This window comes from Cetorhinus maximus, chromosome 4 (genome assembly GCF_964194155.1).
Source record: "Cetorhinus maximus chromosome 4, sCetMax3.hap1.1, whole genome shotgun sequence".
Lineage (NCBI taxonomy): Eukaryota > Metazoa > Chordata > Chondrichthyes > Lamniformes > Cetorhinidae > Cetorhinus > Cetorhinus maximus.
The window spans coordinates 52108454-52129498 of NC_135882.1; the positions used below are offsets into that span (position 1 = coordinate 52108454).

The following is a 21045-nucleotide window of genomic DNA, read 5'->3' on the forward strand; positions in this document are numbered from 1 at the left end:
ATAACCATACATTTAAAGGATGTGTAAGACTCTTGTTTGCATCCTTGTTACAAAATAGGGGGGACCCTATGGAACACAAGCTCTCAAGATTATTAGTTTCTTATCTCAGTGCAGAACTGGGAGTATTCAGACCAGCTACAAGCACTTTCTTGACTAATGCCCCTGCTTACCCTCCTTTGTTAGGGGGTCAGGGAGGGTGGGTGTTACAAATTTCGGATCTGCTCCAGATACATACATACTCAGCATCACTGATCAATTTTGTGGGCTGACACTGTGTCCCCTATAATCAGCAGCATGTCTTTACTGCACAATATTTGCATATACAGTAGCATGATTCAAAGGCTCTAATAATAAAATGCTATATGATTGCACTGGGATCTGTGGTACTATGCATATTTCTCCTACATTCTGGAAGGCGGATGGATGAGCACTGGTGAAACGGAGCCAATTGTAAAATAAACCATTCTGTTGGTTTACATGAAATATGTAACTGAGCAGAATAGTGGGTTCAGTGAGTTTTACGTATATTTTTCTGTTCAAATATAAATAATACATACTTTATTTTTGATATAGGCCCATTTCACTTTTCCAGTCAATGACTGACACAATGAAAAAGAGTTTCCTGCCTCTGACTATTCCAAACTGACTGCTGGAGATAGAGGGAGAGGAAGAAAAAATAAATACTATATGAGTGAGAGCACACTAGAGTGAGCAAGAGCCAAAGGTTAACTTCTGTCTCATCCTATCTGTGCAAAGGATTGTACTAACCAATCTGAACCCTTGTCTCACATTACAAGCCACCCGTCCTTGGTGAAGGTGTTACAGTGTCACTTTTTCTAACTATTAATGCCCCTTGCCAGTACCTCTGTATAAAAACCAATCTAAGAGTAGAGATATAAATAACTCTGGGTATTGTTGGACAAACCTCTGTGTGACAAACTAATCTGACCTGCATGAAACACATTTCTGTTAGTCCCCTTGTACACAAGGTAATTCATCAAATCAAAATCACAGAAAATTGCTAGGAGCTTATCCCTTGTGGACTACATTTCATTTAACAGGAACATCATGTAAATTAACTCAAATTCCTTCTAGGTCAAATAGGCAAAATTTCCAAAGTACAACAGTATGATAGTTACATTTCTTTTTGCATTAAGTTTGTACTATCCAGATGGCAGCATAGCCTAAGAAGTACTCAGTGCTAACCAACACTGGAAATTTCGGTAGTACAGTAATACTTTGGTGGGACAAAGACTTTTTTCTTGGTGAAGTACACACAGCAAGACTGGCAGTTAGCTTCCTGAGGAACTGGATGTGATTAGTATGTGATTTACATGACATTTATTGCTAACATTCTGTCAATCAATGCTTGCAAATTTATTTCCATTCCAGTTGCCAATTGATAGTTTTTGACACTAAGTTCCTAGTCCTGATTGATGTCATTAAGTCTGTGGCACTGTTCCATGCCAATGTTTTCTTGGCACTAATCCATATAGGTAACTGTTCAGTGATGTCTGCCAATGTTAGTCTGAATGAGTTGGGAACATGGTGCAGCTACTCTCAAGGCTAATGCAACTTATCATAATGTCACTTTTTGTAGATTAATAATCTATGCAACCACTCACAGATGGCACCCCAACTTATACAAGCCTAGCTTATGTTGATGAAACAAGTCATTGGTCAGACCACATCATCTGACTACAGCCCAGCACTCAACATTCCTATTTGTCAGACTCTGCTCCCTATGGATGCTTATTTGTGCCTGCTCCATTTGCTCTCATTTATTTTTTAAAAGTGCATAATATGCTAATGATGTAACACTGCACTATTAGTCAATGGTGTAAACAAAATAATTGATCTCAGCTAGGGTAGCTGTCCTCTCCCTTGTTCCTTCCCTAACCTGGAAATCAGCTAAAATGCCCATTTCTGACTGTTATTTGTATCCCCTGCTAAAAAGTGTACATGAGTCAGGAACAGCCCTAGTTGTGATCCCTCCTGTAGTTGACTAGTCTGTCAAGATCAGCTGTCCAGGCTGACTGCATCTTCGTCTTCCTGTCTTCGAGTTACTGAAATTTCAGACATCATTGTGAAAAGGCCGAGTGACTTAACTGTCTTAAAAAAGTGAGCAAACACGAGTTGGATCGAAGAATAAACAGACAGGTTGTTTAATAAAGTTGCTTCAAATTCAAGTCTTACAATAGCTATCTTCTCTGATTCAGTAGCATTAGCCACTGCCATAAGCTGATCCTACAGCCTTTGAGATTCCAAAGGCTGAAGATGGCACACGTAGCAAGGTCCTGGAAAATGGGCCTTTCGGGACATAAAGGGAGAAATTTCCCAGGGTAGTTGAGAACTCATCAATATTTGCCCTCATCTTGGGGGAGAGGGGCAGAGGTGGAGGCGGTTAGATCCGACCATTGGCTCCCTTGCCATAATTTCAAGGATTGGTCAAAATGGCTACTTCATTAAGCATTTAAATTGTTTTCTCTTCACCTATAATTTCACTACCATTTTTATCCTGCAGAATTCTGGCTTTCTCCTCTGTAATTTTATGGTTATAATAGTTAATAGCAAAGGACAGTCAGTAAAATCCTATCTTTTTGACAGTCTATTAGCCCTTTTAATCTGTTTTAGCATATTTTACACCGCTCTACAGTATCTCTGATCACTTTTGCATTTAACATTAGTTCTCTTCGTTTAATTCCATTTTAATTGCCCTATTAATTCATTTTAAAGACAACATACTTAGTTTACTTGCCTTTTCTTAAGCAGATGCTGATTTAGCTAATATCATTCATCAATATGTGTATTATCAAAAGTTCTGTATCTACAGCGTGTACGTTACACAATTAGTCAGTCAACTTTCTCAGGCTTTACTGCTCCAATCTCTGTGATTGATAAGACAATCAATCATGAAAATGAAGAGGTGAGAGGTCAACCAATCAATTAAGAGATGACACAGGCTACAAACTGAAACTGTTTGTTCCGTTTCCGAAGTTGAACTTGACCATAGTTGATGAGAAGAAAGCAGAAGCTCCCAAGGGTGCCAAGAAAGTCATCAAAAAGATGACACCCAAGAAGAGGAAGAGAGCCAGAAAGGAGAGTTATGCCACCTACATCTACAAAGCGACGAAGCAGGTTCACCCGAACACCGGCATCTCCTCCCGGGCCATCAGCATCATGAACTCGTTCGTCAATGACATTTTCGAGCGCTTCACGGGTAAGGCTTCGCGCCTGGCCCACTACAAAAAGCAGCAGACCATCAGCTCCCAGGAGATCCAGACCGCCGTGTGCCCGTTACTGCCCGGGGAACTGGCCAAGCACGCCATGACGGAGGGGACAAAGGCGGTGGCCAAGTACACCAGCTCCAAGTAGAAATCCACAAAGTAATGAACAAACTGAAGATGGTCAATGAGAAGAAACCAGCTCCCAAGAAGGGAGCCAAGAAAGCATTAAAGAAACCAGTGGCAAGAAGCGGCGAAGGTCAAGGAAGGAGAGCTACTCCATCTACATCTACAAAGTGATGAAGCAGGTTCACCCCCACACTGGCATCTCCTCCAAGGCCGTGAGTATCATGAACTCGTTCGTGAATTATACTTTCGAGTGCATCGCAGGTGAGGCTTCCCACCTGGCCCATTACAACAAGCGCAGCACCATCAGCTCCCGGGAGATCCAGACCGCCGTGTGCCTGCTGCTGCCCGGGGAACTGGCCAAGCACGCCATGTCGGAAGGGACAAAGGCGGTGACCAAGTACACCAGCTCCAAGTAAAACTTGCCCATGGGCTGAAAAACACATACAAACCAATAATGAATTTGCAGTGCCACTTTTTCAGGTAGCTGCGGGAGTATGTTCTTCCTGCTCCCAAATGCTTTGTGAACTATTCCACAGCCTGAACCTACCCTGTACTCTGCCCGGGCTCCATACACAGGCATGGGACTTAACCTACGCTCTGGTTTAATGGATGGTGCATCTGCCCATAATTTTGCATCATGAAGCAAATAGTGTAAATTACATAATAACAAATTAAATTACAGGTGAACAAAATTCCAAGTTTCCTAGCAGTCAACAGCTGCACTAAATCAGCAGATTGACAGTGCAAGAAAAAGTCAGTTACATAAAGGCCAGAATTTTCCCGTTGGCATGTGGGAGTGGGTCCTGCACGCCCGCGCATAAAATGACACGCGGTGACTTCGGGCGAGTGTCCCGACGTCACTGCGATATTTCATTGGGCGGGTGCACGCCCACCATTAATTAACGGGCCACTTAAGGCCCTTGAGGTGCCAATCGACAGCGAATTTTTGGCGCCCATGCAATATTCGGGTCAGCGCATGGGCACAACAGGCAGGACACATTTGTATAAACCTCATCCATGGGCGGGATAAGAGGGCTCAGTGAGGTCACAAGTGTACTCTGTCAAATACTGTTTTTTCAAAGTTACTGATACTTGCCTGTGTGATCCGCAATACTTCAAAACGCATACCAGCTGCTTGGTCTGGACTTACAACCTTCAGGTCAGCACTCTGCAGATAGGAATCTTTTTTGGGCCTGCACGTTTCAGGAAGCCTTCCTTTAGTCTGGGAATGGGAGCCGAACTCTCTACTGGCGGCACATCTTCTGAGGAGGGAGGGAGGGCTAGCAGGGGGAGGAGGCCAGGAGTGCACATTCAGCCTCCAAGGGAGCCACCTTTGAGAGGACAGGCACAGGCACAAGGGGCGCAGGGCCAAGACATAGTCCAAGGCAGAAGGGGCCCCAGAAGACGCCACTATCCTGCTGCCAGGGTATACAGGCGGCGAAGCAGCTACCTCAACATGTCTGAGGTGTAGTGCTGAAGGAGGCTCCATCTCTCAAGGGAGACAGTCAACTATATCTGTCAGATGATAGGGCCTGAGATCTCCGCGAACCGTGCGGGTGGACACCACATGCCAGTGGCTCTAAAGGTCACAGCTGCCCTCAACTTTTATGCCTCTGGCTCTTCCAGGGGTCGGTGGGTGATCTTTACGGTGCCTCCCAATCAGTTCTCCACACTTGTGTCAAGCAGGTTACAGACGCTCTGTTCAGACAGGCATTGACCTTCATCCACTTCTGCTGGGACCAGGCAAGCCAGAGGCTTCGCGGCCATTGCTGGCTTCCCCCACGTCGAGATAGACTGCACACGTGGCCATCAAGGTGCCAGCAGGTGAGCCTGGTGCCTTCGTCAACAGGAAGGGCTTCCACTCCATGAACGTGCAGATAGTGTGTGATCACAGGATGCTGGTTCTACAAGTCTGTGCAAGGTACCCAGGCAGCTCCCACGACGCCTACATCCTCAGACACTCCCAGGTGCCGGGTCTCTTCAGTGCTCCAGCCCGACTGGATGGATGGCTGCTGGGTGACAAGGGCTATCCCCTCAGAAGATGGCTCATGACGCCGCTCTGCGATCCAAGAACAGAAGCTGAGCAGCGGTACAATAGGAGCCACGGCTCCACAAGGGCTGTGGTGCAGAGAGCCATTGGTCTTCTCAAGATGCACTTCCGATGCCTGGACCGCTCAGGGGGTGCACTCCAGTAACTCCATACCGTGTGTCGGTGATATTGGTTGCATGCTGCGCTCTCCACAATCTTGCGCTGGAAAAGGGGGACACTGTGGACGATGAAGACAAAGACGCAGTGGCTGCAGCTGCACACGATGAGTCCAGTAGTGAGTCCGAGGATGAGCATGCACATGGAAATGCTGAAGGGGTAGACGCTGACCCGGTCATACTCCAGGATGGCAGGGACACCCGGGAGGCTTTAATCCAACGAACCTTCAGCTAGCAAACCACATATGAACCTCCAGGACAAGCCTGGGCTGCAGGCTCCATACTTGATACCTAAGTGCAAAATCTGCCTGGTTAGGGACATTAACTAAGGGCCTGGTTAATAAAGCTGAATGTCCCACAAAACACTCATAACATTATTGGAAACCATCCACCTGCATAAGAAAAAAGGCACCCTCAGCCATGGTGACATGTCTGAATTTAATATTACAACCAAAGAAACTTAAGAAAACAAAATGACAAAGGTGTTAAAAATCACACCAACTCATTAAGGCCTCATTGCGGGCCAACACAAAAGCACCAGTGATAAACCAGTGGTGTGCCTAAGGTGCCTTATGTTTAGGTTTTTAGTTGCTACATCTTGATGCTGACCCCTCGCTAGAAGTAACTGAGACAGCCTGCTGACTCTGCTGTCCTGTTGGCCTTGATGACCTTGGCGGTCGTCCTCTAGCCTGTGGAGCCTGTGCTGGTCCCACCTGAGGGGGAGCTGCCAGTTCCACAGCTGGCATCTCCCCAATCGTCGCAGCCTCACTGGGTGCAACGGTCACTGGCAGAGAGGCAGAGGGGCTGCTGCCCTCATCCGGAGCGCGCTGAGAGGTGCCCGCAAAGATGCCAGGCAGCTGTTGTGCCGACGTAAAGTTTCTTTGGACCTCCCTGCTCATCATGGATGGATGGGCACTGAGCTGGGAAACTTGGTACTCAGACCATCTCCCACATTGGCAATGACCAGCTGAGGTCAATGCCAATGTGAGGGCTTACTGGTCCAAGCACATCCACAGGAAGCCCTGATTGGTCTCATGGAGCAGCCTCTTCACGAGAGTCGCTACTGTCTCCATGGGGGACGCATGGTGCTCGCCACGAGGCTCAATGCTTCGGTGATAGTCCACGTAGACTCTTCCGCCACAAACACCAAGCCAAGCATAGCCTCATATCTCCACCAGATGCTCTCACACCCCCGGCCGCATTTCTTGCATTTGCTGCGTTGCGGACGACTCCAGAGGCACATCATCAGGTATTGACTGAGCATGTGCCTGGTCCCCTGCAGTCCTCTGACTGCTGGTGCTATGGGCACTCTGTCTCTGCCAGCTCCTCCAGCGACTGTGAAGTGCTCTCACTGCTGTGCCCCGGGGCACTAGCCGATGTTCTAATTCCCACCGAGGTGCTGGTATCTGCGCTGGTGCCTGCTTGGCAGAGAAGGTGTGACGCTGGTGAGACTTCAGGACCCTCAGGTGTGACAGGGGGTCTCTGCTGCTGCTCCTCCTCCCGGCCCTGCTCCGCTGATGTTGAAAGGAAGAACAAGGACATTGGATCAGTTAACATGGAGAAAATGTCAATGCGCATCCCTGTCCCCCGGATCATTATGTGCTCATCCTTCCATAAGCAATGGTCAAGCCATGTTGCAAACTTCAATAACTGAACATTCAGCACTGCAATGGCTGTTGGGAGAACAATGGTGATCTCACTGCTGGGAATACGTACCTCACCTCACCGACACTGGTGGACCTGGGCGCATGGCGCCTCTCCAAATCTAGGGTCTCCTGCTCAAAGTGGCTGAGAATCGCCACCTGGGCCGGCCCTCCGCCAGTCTTCCCCCACTCGGCAGCGTTATGTGCATTCTTCTCCTGAAAAGGAGAGAAGAGCATTGCTTAGTGCTGCTTGTACCTGGAGTCTCTTCGCGGACGGCCCACCCCAACCAGAGTGGGACATTGCATGGCTCCAGTGCCTCCTCACCCCGCTGCTGCCGAACACTCACACAAAGATGCCAGGCCCCCACCCCCCCACCGGACCATTGGCCAGATGCTGCCTACATCACATGAGGCACCACACGGTCTAACCTTCCATAGTAAGGAGGCGAAAGCACGTGGAGTGCAGATCGATCGGTGCCACGCCACCTTAAAGCTCCCCTCCCAGCATGTCATCACCCTGACTTTGACATGTCCTGGAGTTCCAGCACTGCGCCTAGGAGCAGCTCCTCCAGGTTACCCCCAAAACAGTAATGTGGGTCTCAGTGTACCACATGCTGCAGGGGCAGAACCCATCTCTTCACCACCCGCTCAGGGTGACATTGGCATGGGCAATGTCTGCTGGCCCACCCAACCAAGGACACATGCCATCAATAATTCAATGCAGTCACTACACTCAGAGTTGGCGGGAGTGCCGGGTGGAAAACCCTATTTGCTGGGTTAAGTGGCCAATGCCAACATGGTACTTGCCCTTCCTAAGCGCAATAGGGCGTTGAAGCACCTGCGACACTGGATCCAAGTGTGCCGTACCACGTCGTGGGAGCTCACCACCTCCTCCCAGGCATGTTTGGTCATGTGGGGCGTCCTTCTCCTCCCGTCCTGGGGTACGAGGGCCTCCCGTCATGCTGCCACTTCCTCGGGGAGGGCAGCAAGGCAATCATCAGAAAAACGAGGGGCACAGTGCCCCCCCTGCCCTACCCTGCTCACCATCAGCGCTCTGGGGAGCTCTTCCGCTAGCCATGGTTCGCAGCCTTTCAAAGGCTGCAGCAACTTTTTAAAACAGGTCGTCGGGTCGCCATTGGACCCGGTGGTCATCGCAGTCCCACCACCGCCCGCCCACCCCCGCTGTCCTTGCGAGCCGCGATTCACGCTGGGCGGGCGGCAGCAGGACTGCAATGGCCCACTGGCATAAATTGACGGTGCAAACCTGATCACGCCTATCTGCTCCCACTCCGCCCGCCCAACAGGCAGAAAATCCTGCCCATAACATCTAGTTACAACAGTGAGTTGAACTGGCGACTGGTTAATCTCCCTTTATAGTACAGAACTATTACATTAGCTCAATGAACACGTAATTGGACAACAAAATACACAAACTGAAAATGTGGAAATCTCACATTGAGAACAGATAACGAGAAAGCGTTGATTTCAGTGAGGTGAAAGAGAATCTATTCTAGCCCATAAGAATTGGTTGGAAATTCTCTGGAACTTGCAGTTCATTTTAATTGATGCAAAAGTGATCATCTTGTGTGTGGTTTCCAGCATAATTGGCTGAAGGACCCAACTGGCATGTGGAAGGCACATAGTGCACTTAGTGAAAGTCCCTGAAGGTAATTGTTGTACTGAGCAACAAATAAAACAAGAATAGATCACTTACTACTGCAAAAGAGCTGTATGGATTCCAAGGAAAGCTGTTTTCAATCGCATGGAGATTAATGTTTTTAAAGTTATTAGATGACATATTCAGTGTTTGCAAATGATAAGAATTATAGACAGTTTCCAGGTTGTGTATTCTCAAAGGAATCCAGTGCTCAAAGGAAATCATGAAGTTTTATAAAAACTGCTTAAAGCATTCATTGTTTTTATTGAGTGGAAAAGAATTCAGCCACTGAGATTTGATGATAGAGATTATACATTTATGCACAAGAGTTAGCTATAGTTTTAAGGCTCATAAATATACTTATTTTTTCCTCGTCAAATGCCAGTTATAGAAACAGCAAGGGCTCTCTCCATCATAAGATATGTAAATAAAGCAGCTCCCAGGGCAAAGGAGCCAGATGACTGATTATGCAGGCACCCACAAAGCAATATCATGGCCCATGGGTCTTTTTTGATATGAAAAGTTTGGGATTTCAGAAGCAATTTCTTCAATATATGTGAGAAAGTTCAGGGGCCAAAAGAGTGGCTTATACCAATTTCGGTGCCATGTTGCTTGATTGTTTATGTTACTGCAGCAAGACCCTGGATTGTTAATTGTAAAGTCCACAGGCATTGGAGGTTTTTGCGCCAGCTCCATCTGTTTTACTGACAGTAGTTCTTAATATTATTCAAGTGGAACCAATACAGATTTCACCCTACAAAAATTAATAAAAAATTGCAATTAAAAGAACACAAGAGAAACATCCACAATACACCTACTGCACCCTAATCAATAGTAAATGGAACCATTTCTGCAAAATATGACAGGAAATGTTGTGATTTAAATATACTCAAAATTACAGAAATTGCAGATTATATCCTGTAGTTCAACACACCCTAGTGGCAAAAATCTAAAACTGCATATGAAAACTTTTCATAGCGCACATCAGCAAACATTTTTCAGTCAGACAGCTGTACCTCATCATTTAAGATCTGTGTGTTATCGGTATATTAATCGGGTGTTTCAATTGTATTCAGGTAGTGGGTATTAACCAATGTCTTATACAGTTATAGCAAGACCTCCCTACTTTTATATTCCAACCCATGCAAGCCTAACATTCTATTTGCCTTTCTAATTATTTTCAGTACCTGCATGCTAGCTTTTTGTGTTTCATGTACGAGGACACCCAGACTCTTCTGCACTGCAGCATTCTGCAGTCTCTCTCCATTTAATACTCAGCACTTATATTCTTCATAACAAAATGGATGACCTCACATTTTCCTACATTATACTGCATCTGCCTAATTTTTGCCCACTCATTTAACCTATCTATATCCTTTTGCAGATTCTGTTCTCCTCACAACTTGCTTTTCCTATCTATTTCTGTATCAGCAGCAAATTTGGCTACAATACACTCAGTTCCTTTATCCAAGTCAATAATATATATTGTAAGTAGTTGACGCCCCATCACTGTTCCCTGTGGCACTCCTCTAATTATGGTTTGCCAACCTGAAAATGACCGGTTTATCCTGACTCCGTTTCCTGTTCATTAGTCAATCCTCTATCCATGCTAATATATTATCCTAATCACCATGAGCTCTTATCCAGTGCAATTACCTTTTATGTGGCACTTTATCGAATAGCTTTTGGAAATCCAAATACACTACACAGCTACATGTTCTTCTTTATCTATCTCGCTTATTGCATCCTCAAATAATTCTAATAATTTTGTCAAACAGGATTTCCCCATCATAAAACAATGTTGACTCTGCTTGATTGTACTATTATTTTCTTTCCTTAATCCAATTCCTTCCTTAATAATGGATTACAGCATTTTTCCAATGATGTTAGGTTAACTGGCCTATTGCTTCCTGCTTTCTGTACCCCTCCTTTTTTGAATAGGGGCATTACATTTGCAGTTTCCCAAACCTTTCCAGAATCTAGGGAGTTTTGGAAGATTACAACCAATGCATCCACTATCACTTCTTTTAAAACCCTAGGATGCAGCACATCAGGTCGAGACGACTTGTCAGCTTTTAGTTTCAATAAGTTGCCCAGCATTTTTTCTCTAGTGATAGTTTTAAAGTTCCTTTCTCCCCTTTGCCTCCTGATTTTCTACTGTTGTTGGGATGCTTTTAGTGTCTTCTACCATGAAGACAGATGCAAAATATTTGTTCAAAGTTTGTCTCTTTCTAGATTCCCATTATTAACTCCCATGGGGGAATGGAGGGTAAAGGGTGATCATGAAGGTGGCAGGAGTGGGGAAAGAGTGCTGGGGTGTGCCTCTGATAGGTACAAGAGGCTAACTAAGGAGGTTCTCCCCACCCCACTCCTTGCCTGACATGAAACTGCGCAGTTAAAACTAAGGTGGGGGCCTCCCACTGTGGTGGGTAAAATAGTGGCGGGGCAGGCTGAGGCACTTAAGTGATAATTTTTTGGCCACAAAGGCCTCAACAGGCCCAAGGGCGGGCAGGCCACTCGATGCCTTCAAAATTTTATACAGGACAGGAGCAGGAAGGCCACTCGCTAGATTTTATGAGCCCCCCTGCCTTCAAACCCACCGACGGAGGAATGTAAAATACAGTTCCAAGTTCCATTCGCCAATTACCTCTGTGTTCACTGCCCAATATTGGCTCCTGGTGAAGCAATGCCTCAATTTAAAAATCCTCATCCTTATTTTGAAATCCCTCCATGGCTTTACCCCTCCCTATCTCTAATCTTCTCCAGCCCCACACCGTCCAAGACTGCAGCAGTTCAAGGTGGCAGCTCACCACCACCTTCTCAAGGACAATTAGGGGTGGGCAACAAATACTGGCCTTATTGGGACACTCACATCCCAAGTAAGAATTTTAAAAAATCGCTGTATTCCTCCAATCTGGCTTCAAGCATCCCAGATATTAATCAATCCACCAGTGGCGGCCATGTTTTTAGTTGCCTGGGCCCCTAAGCTCTGGAATTCCTTCCTAAACCTCTAGGTCTCTTTACCCCGCTCTCCTCCTTTAGAATGCTCTTTGGTCAAGCTTTTGGTCATCTGTCCTAATATCTTATGTAGCTTGGTGTCATATTCTGTTGCATAATATGCCTGTGAAGCACCCTGTGACATTTTATTATGTTAAAGGTGCTAAATAAATACAAGTTGTCATCACTGTTATCCAATTTTAAACAGTCAAGTTATATGTCACTTTTGATAAATATTTTCACATCAGTATAGTGTAGATTGACTGCCCATCAAAATATTACAGAACATACAATGCTATACCATTTACTCACTCCAAAGCCTCTTATTAGGTGTTATTTAGAATGAACATGAAAGATGATCTTATTACAGAATTTGTGCTTCAACAGTAATGAAACCTTTGAAACAAACCTTGAATAATTGTCATTTGCAGCAAAAACTTACATAATGTTTCTAGTCTTGAATTCATGTAATTTGCTGTCAGCTACAACATAGGTACATGAAGCTGTAAGGTATTACTGTTCATTACTCAATCAAATTACCATGGACACTCCAGGCTGTCTGCTGTGTTTTAGAATTCTGTTCCATTCACAGCGCTTATTACAATGATGCAACATAGGTAAAAGGCAGTCACTGACCTGCATGTTCCTCAGTAGCTGGAAGATCTCCATTGTTCTTGAAACAATGTCTTGCACCGTCTCTTGGCCAATTCGACAGAGGGAAGCTGTATTAACTTCACGTCCAGCCTGGGCCTGGGGTCCAGAAAATGCTCCAGGCACCCCGGCACCAGGCACTGGGGGTGTTGCCATGACTCCCTTTCTTCTGACACGTCAATGTTATGAAATTCTGGCAGCAAGGATTTTGCACAAACAAGAAGACAGGAATATTTCAAATGATGACATCATTTAGAAATTAAGAAAACTATTTGCGTGCATTGCATAAAATGTTTGTGTTAATTTGTTTAGTGATTGATAATGCATAAAAACTTTTTGATATAATTTCACTTTGTCAGAATCAAAGCTGTAACACTCAGGAGGTTCAGATGATGCCATTAACTAATAGAGACACACTCAATGTTTGTAATGATACCAGAATCCCATGTGTGCAGTTGCATCACAAAACCATCCCTTGAGGCTTATTAGCCATATACGCAAATGCTATTTCATTCCCGTTTGTTAACCACACATGGTAGCCTTCCAGCTGCTGCCTGTGTGATCAAGGTCTACTTTTACTGACTCAATGAACTGTAAATTTGTGTATTTGGTGACATAAATGTTTGTCTGCATTAAGATTTACAATGCAAGGACTTATCTATTTCAGATGATAAAAGAAACAGGATTTTACCGAAAAATGAAGGCTCTTATAGCAGAGGTCGGTTGTCCTTTATTCGTAAATCTGAAAACTGAACACATCCAAAAATCGCACTTTTTTTGAACCTCATCGACATTTAGCGTGGGAATTCTGTGACCCAAGCTGACATAAACCTCGCCGACTGAATGCGGCCTTTAGCGTGGGAAGTCTCTGACCCGAGCCAACATGAACCACACCGACTGCACCCGACCTTTAGCACGGCAAGTCTAATTGTTTGTCTGTGCTGTTTACCTCGCAAACCCTCTCCTGCAAGCAGAATCGCATATTGTGCCACAGGTAGGAACTTATTACAGGTACCCTCTATTTATTATTCAGTGGTATATCTTACTTTTCCAGCCATTTTACTTACTTAAGACTATAGCTAGCCTAGGCTTTGGCCCTTGCTATGTAACTAGGCCTAGGTCTATATGTAGATCTGAAAACCTAAATTATCTGAAATCCAAAATGCAATCTGCCCAGAGGATTTCGGATAAAGGATACTCGACCTATAGCTTGCTAGAGTTAACAAAAACATTTTAATAGTGTGTTTTCTTATTTTCAAGGTGGTGGTACACACACAGATATATGAACTGTATCTTAACTCAATCTACCAGCTTTGGCTATATAACCTTTTATACCTTTGGCTAACTAAAATCTATTGCTCAGATTTAAAATTATTAATTCAGTTAACATTTACTGCTTTTTGTGAGAGGCTGTTCTACACTTCTACCACCCTTTTTGTGAAAAAAAGGGTTTTCTAACTTCTGTGCTGATTGGCCTGGCTCTGATTTTATGAACATGTGGATTAGAAGCTAGAGTAGGCCATTCGGCACCTCAAGCCTGCTCTGTCATTTGATAAGATGATAGCTGATCTGACTGTGACCTCAACTCTAATTTCCTATCTATCCCCTATAACCTTTGATTCTGTCACTCAAGAATCTCTCTAACTCAGCCTTAAAAATATTCAATGACCCCGTCTCCACTGCTGTCTGGGAAAGATTATTCCATAGACCAACAACCCTTTGAAGGAAAAATTTCTTCTCATCGCCGTCTTCAATGGGAGACCCCTTATTTTTAAATTATGTCACTTAGTTCTAGTCTCTCCCACAAGAGGAAACTTCCTCTAGCCATCCACCATGTCAAGTCTCCTCAAGGTCTTGGTATATTTCAATATGATAACCTCTCATTCTTCTAAACGCCAAAGGATACAGACTCAACCTGCCCAACTTTTCCTCATAAGATAAGCCCTACATCCCAGTGGAGTGAATCTTCTCAGAATTGCTTCTAATAGATGCAAAACATTTCTTAAGTAAGTAGACCAAAACTGTACACAGTGCCCCGGAAGTGGTCTCACCAATGTAATGTACAACTGTAACAAAACTTACGTACTTTTATATTCCATTCCCCAGCAATAAATGACAACATTCCATGTACCTTCCTAATCACTTGCTGTTCCTGGATACTAAGTTTTTGTAATTCATGTACCAGGACAGATTCCTCTGCAATCTCTTTCCATTTAAATAATATGCTGCTTTTCTATTCTTCTCGCCAAAGTGGACAACTTCACATTTTCCCACATTATACTCCATCTGCCAAATTTTTCCCCCACTCATTTAACCTATCTATATCCCTTTTCGGACTCCTTATGCCCCCTTCTCAACCTCTCTCCTATCTATATTTGCAGCATTAGAAAATTTAGCAACCATACATTCAGTCCCTTCATCCAAGTCCTTGACAGAAATTGAAATAGTTGAGGCCCCAGCACTCATCCCTGTGGCACTCCGCTAGCAACAGCTTGCCAACATGAAAATGATCCATTTATCCCTACTCTCTGCTTCCTGTTAGCTAAACTGTCCTCTATCCAGGCTAATGTTACTCCCTACTCCATGAGCTCATATGTTGTGCAGTAATATTTGATGTGGCACCTGATCAAATACCTTTTGGAAATCCAAGAACACCACATCTACAGGTTCCCCTTTATCCATGCTACTTGTCATTTCCACAAAGAACTCTAATAAGCTAGTCAAACATGATTTCCCTTTCACAAAACCATGTTGACTCTGACTGGTTTGTATTAAGATTTTCTAAACACCCTGCTATAACCTCCTTAATAATAGATTCCAGCATTTTCCCAATAACCGAGGTTGGGCTAGCTGGCCTTTAGCTTCCTGTTTTCTGTTTCCTTCCTTTCTTGAATAGAGGAATTTTATATTCGCTATTTTCCAATTTGATGGGACCTTTCCAGAATCTAGGGAATTTTGGAAAATTACCAGCAATGCATCTCTTATTTCAGCATCCACTCCTTTTAAGGCTATGAGTATTGTCAAAAAAGACATTTTGTCGAAGCTTTTCGTCTTGCACTCATCAGGACAATCGCAAGAATACCAATGTCAGGGGAAGCAACAGCTATATACTGTAGGAGAAGAAAGTGCTGATTAGTTGGCAAGTGGATACTGATTGGTAGAGGCGTTGCCTTAGTGAATGCACCAGTTAATGGTGACTGATAGTTAACTGCAAAAGATTGTTTGAAATTTTAAACCAGACAGCTTGACTTTGGTCAAGGCATTGCCCTGAGGAATGAACCAGTGAATGATTATCACTTATTTTGTTTAGCTGAAACGTGCACATCGTGCCTACATGTTCTTTCTGCCTGCAAAGATCAGGGCCCTGTGTATTAATGTATGTAGCTTCCAGTACATGCAAATGCGCCACACTGCGAGCCCAACTGACCATCCTAAATTGGTTGTCAGCGTAATTTTTAGCACACTGAGGATTATTTAGCAAATGTTGTCTAATTGCAGAATCACATCTAATGTTGGACACTGTTTTGAGGCTGGCTGGATATGGTCTGTACCTTGCCTATTGTGCACAGCGGAAGGAAGATGTTGTTTGATACCATCTGCCAACCTTTGGGATGTAAGGCCCACATACCTAGCATCACACTGGCACTGAAATTCATATACCACATTACTCATATGTGTGACAGGCAGAATGTCTTTTTGGTTTGACAGCAGCAGCCTGTTAGTGGTGAATATCACTCATGTTGCTACTGCATAGCAGCAGCATGAAACAGCTAGCTTCACCTGGTGCTCAGATTTTTGAGATAGATTCAGGGTAATCTATCTCAAAAATTTGAGCAACAGGTGATGCTAGGTATGTAGGCTGTACGTCCCAAAGGCTGACAGATTGTATCAAACAGCATCTTCCTTCCGCTGTACGTGACAGGCAAGTACAGACCGTACCTAACCAGCCTGTGCTTGCAAAACTCAAAACACTCTATGAATTCATCTTCCAGGCAACCTTTGCCAATCTGACGTGTCTAATCTATCTGTAGATTTTAAAATTAAGGGCAGAATTTTGTCCTCGGATGGTGTGCGGGCCCCACAGGCTTGGCGGCCAGCTGACCCCTGCCACTGAAACAGGGCCCGCCGCCATTTTGAGTGGGCTATGCGCTTCCTGTTCTGGTGGGGGGGGGGGATTCCCCATCTGTCAAAGTGCGCTCTTTCGCGCATGCGCACGAAAGAGCGCACTTCTTTCTGAGGCAAAGTCCTGCCTCAGGGAGATTCGTGACAGGTAAGTTAAGTGTAAAAATAGAAACATTGAAAAATTATTAACATGTCCCCCTCATGTGACAATGTCACACAAGATGGGACATGTTAATAAAAAACACATAAACTTTATTACTTTTTTACAAAACGGACATGAAACCTCATCCCACTGGTGGATGAGTTTCACGTATTATCAGAAGCCCGCTGGGGCTCCTGGCCTGCCCGCCAGCCTTAAGGTTGGATGGGCAGGTCTTTAATTAGCCTGTCAATGATCTCAATTGGCATTGACAGGTCGGCGGGCGGACGGCTGATTTCGCTGTCCGCCCGCCTTCCTAAAAACTTAAACAGACGGGGATGACGTCGGGGATTCCTCCTGATGTCATCCCGCGTCATTTTCCTCTCGGCGAGCAGGCCCCGCCCCCAAATCGTCGAGGGGAAAATCCTGGCCTGTCTCTTGCCCCAGACTCCGTCACCAGCAGAAAAAGTCTCTCTTCATCACAATCCCAAAACAATCAAATGATCATTTATCCTTCTAACTCCTATGAAATGTAGGCCTGGTTTATGCAATTCTCATCTTATAATCTAACTCCTGGGAGTTCCACTAACATTCTGGTAAATCTGTGCTGTACTCCTTCCAAGGCCAATTTATCCTTTCTGATGTGCAGTGCCCAGAAGTGCGCACAGTACTTCAGTTGTGGCCAAACCTGCGCTTTGTATAGTTGCAAAACTTCCTCCCCTGAAATTTTTGATTATTCTTTGCACCTACTTTAACCTAGCGATCTGAGTAAATGGAGCTCTAAATCTCTTTGGATCTCCATTGTTTCCAGCTTTACATCATTTAAACAATACTCGTGTCCATGTTTTTTGGTCCAAAATGGAAAACCTCAGAATTACATGCATTAAAATTCATTTGGCGTCGTTTCGCCCACGAAATTAATCAGTGTCCTTGCAATTTTATGCTCCCATTTTATCAATCTTTGTGTTATCAGCAAAGCTGGATATAAGGCACTCTATTGTGGCAAGTGCACACACACATATTACATATGCACACATCTTACTGTCAAAAGATAGCATGCGTAGGCTGCATTCAAGTCCATCTTATTCCCAACTGTGAAGAATTTATTCGTAGAATCACAGAAACTTACAGCACTGAAAAAAGCCATTCAGCTCATCAGGCCTATACTGCCCCTTTGAAAGAGCAGCTGTGCTTATCCAGTGTTCTAGGCCCAACTATCTTCAGGTGCTTCATCAATGACCTGCCTTCTATCATAAGGTCTGAAGTGGGAATGTTCGCTGATGATTGCACAATGTTCAGCACCATTCGTGACTCCTCAGATACTGAAGCAGTCCATGTCCAAATGCAGCAAGACCTGGACAATATCCAGGCTTGGGCGGACAAGTGGTAAGTAACTTCATGCCACAAAAGTACCAGGCAATAACCATCTTCAACAAAAGAGAATCTAACCATCGCCCCTTGACCTTCGATGGCATTACCATCGCTGAATCCCCCATCATCAACAGCCTGGGGTTACGATTAACCAGAAACTTAACTGGACTAGCCATATATATACTGTGGTTACAAGAGCAGGTCAGAGGCTAGGGATCCTGTGGCGAATAACTCACCTCCTGACTCCCTAAAGTCTGTCCACCATCCACAAGGCACCAGTCAGGAGTATGGTGGAATACTCCCCACTTGCCTGGCTGAGCGCAGCTCCAACAACACTGAAGAAGCTTGACACCATCCAGGACAAAGCAGCCCACTTGATTGGCACCTCATCCACAAACATTCATTACCTCCACCACCAACACACAGTGACAACAGTGTGTACCATCTACAAGATGCACTGCAGAAACTCACCAAGGCTCCTTAGGCAGCACCTTCCAAACCCATGACCACTACCATTTAGAAGGATGAGGGCAACAGATACATGGGAACACCATGGGGAAGTTCCCTTCCAAGCCACTCACCATCCTGACTTGGAAATATATCACCGTCCTTTCACTGTCACTGGCTCCCTAACAGCACTGTGGGTGTACCTACACCACAGGGACTGCAGTGGCTCAAGAAGGTGGCTCACCACCACTTTCTCAAGGAAAACTAGGGATGGGCACTAAATGGATGCCCACATCCCACAAATGAATTTTAAAAAATTATGTCACTCTCCTTTGGGATTTTCTTCCAACACTATGCGCCCTATCTCTTCAGAAGCCTCCTAAAAAAAAATTTTCCTTTAACTTTTACTTGTCCATATTCACCCCGTAAAGTAAATGTTCTTTTATGTCAAGAAAGTATACTGATGCCAAAAACTAATCACAATCTTGATTAGTGTTTTAATTCTGACTAATTTCATTTAAACAAACAGCAGTATCTCCTCTCAGATAAAAGATCGTTAAATGTTTAAAAAAAACTAATTGCCTTTCAACTATTTTCATGTACCTGCTTCTAGGTAATTCAAAGTGGTCTGACATATGCTGAGAAGCAAGTCACTGTTCTATGAGCCATAATTAATGTGCTGCCTGGGAAATTAAACACAAGGGATTTTAGACACTCAAAAGAAAAAGGTAAGAGACAGCAGATGCCAAGCACATACTTGCTTCAGATATGCTGTGCATGGAGGGCAAACAACAAGCATTCCTCAAGAGGTTTATCATCGCCTGAGAAACCGGGTCAGAAACACATGGCTGCAATTGCTTCAGGCTACCTACGCTTAAAATGGTGGCATCGGCAACATAGTTTAATGCTGATCTGAGCTAATAGGGTCTATTAGTAGGCTATGCCAGCATTTCACTTGCAATTCCTGGTGCACAATACAATTCCTCCAAGATTATGTGGGTTGTTTAGCTGACCCTGGGCTATTGCAAATGCTGCTCCTTAGCCAGTAACTAAAGGAGTATGACCTACCTGCACCCCGAGGCAGAGAAAAAAGGTGCATTTCATCTTTTAGCAAAGGGAACATACAGACATTCTCTTGTTTCTCTATGTTTAACAACTTACAAAAGTTGCAGCTTTGAAGATTTTTTATTACAGGGCGGTTAATGCTGGATTTGCAACCCTAACATATGTGTTCAGCTCCTGCACATAACACAGCTGCACGGAGTGAACTCTTTCACCAGTTCATCACAGCGCAAGAAAAGTACTGTCTGTCGCGTTTAATGCAAGTACCACTTTAAAAAAATCCAAACCTTTGGTTGGTTGATACCAATAGAATTACTCTCTCCGACAAATGCCACACGAACTCATTTACTTCATAATACTCGCCAATCGTGGAACTTCTGAAAAAATAAATAATGTTGACATCTGTCTAAATGTCATTCCTTCAGCCATGATAAACAAGCCCAGAAGCCGGCCGCAGCATGAATCTGCTTGATGTTTAGATCAAAATACCGTCTCGATGTTGAAACGTTATTCGTTTCAATACTCACAACCCGACCTCATGCCAGTTCCCCAATCCACAGGAAGGAGCTCGGACAGCAGCTCATTGACACACACGCAAGTGTGAAACGTCCACAGCTGCAGCCCGCGCTTGCGCACAGACAAACTGCCTGAGCCCGTGCCTGCGCATAAAGCCCCGGACCGCGCCTGCGCACAGACGGGACCGCCTGAAACCACGCCTGCGCGCAGAGCACCAGACCGCGCCTGCGCACAGACCGGGAAGCGGGGGGGGGGGCGGGCCACCTGAGCACGCGCCTCCGCAGCAGTCTCGCGAGAGCTGCGTGAGTGAAAGGCTAGAGCGGAGTGGCTCTTAGCAAATATAACGTGTCCCCCTTGCCTTCAGCCATACAGACTAAGGTAGATCATGGCCGTTATTCATATCAGTGAAATAGGTAGAAAGAGGGATGGGGTCCAGGTGGCAGATTTTAGACAGGTTACAGGGGGAATAACAAAGGAGAGGGCACAATATTGGTTAAAGAAACAATCACAGCTGTGAGGAATATCAAATGAGGCCATTCACCTTCATTGCTTTCCATTTCCCTCCTGATGTTTGACTAGGTGTTTATTAAAACCGGCTTTCACAGTCACATTTCCTTCCTCAGTGACTGTCTCCATCTCCGACTTACCCCACGTGGATTCCAACTGAAGTTCTATCCCTCATGTTTCAAATCCATCCAGGATTACAGGTATCTCCAGGACTTACAACACTCCTCGGACTGCTGTTCTCACTGCATCCTGAGATCCACACTCAGTGCCATGCGTCACCATATGAACACACTCGACCTTTCCCTCCAGCAGCACCGACTCACCCTATCTCAAAGCTGTCCTTACCCCAAGTTTCATTTTATTCTTCATTTCGTC

The 21045-nt window shown here is 44.8% G+C and overlaps 1 protein-coding gene across 5 annotated transcripts in view; it reads right to left on the reverse strand.

The window, feature by feature from the left end:
- The window catches only part of med30 (mediator complex subunit 30), a 34784-nt gene extending 14486 nt beyond the window's left edge, over positions 1-20298 (reverse strand). Inside the window, exons 1-3 of one of the 5 annotated variants that reach the window (XM_078540188.1) lie at positions 20183-20298; positions 19935-20024; positions 12492-12699 (exon numbers count right to left, since the gene is read on the reverse strand). In XM_078540188.1, coding sequence (XP_078396314.1) covers positions 12492-12662 — 171 coding nt within the window. In that variant the 5' untranslated portion in view covers positions 12663-12699; positions 19935-20024; positions 20183-20298. Of the gene's footprint in view, positions 1-12491; positions 12700-19934 lie in introns of all 5 variants that reach the window. The other 4 variants (XM_078540187.1, XM_078540191.1, XM_078540189.1 and 1 more) reach the window with 4 other exon arrangements.
- Between the last annotated feature and the right edge of the window lie 747 nt (positions 20299-21045).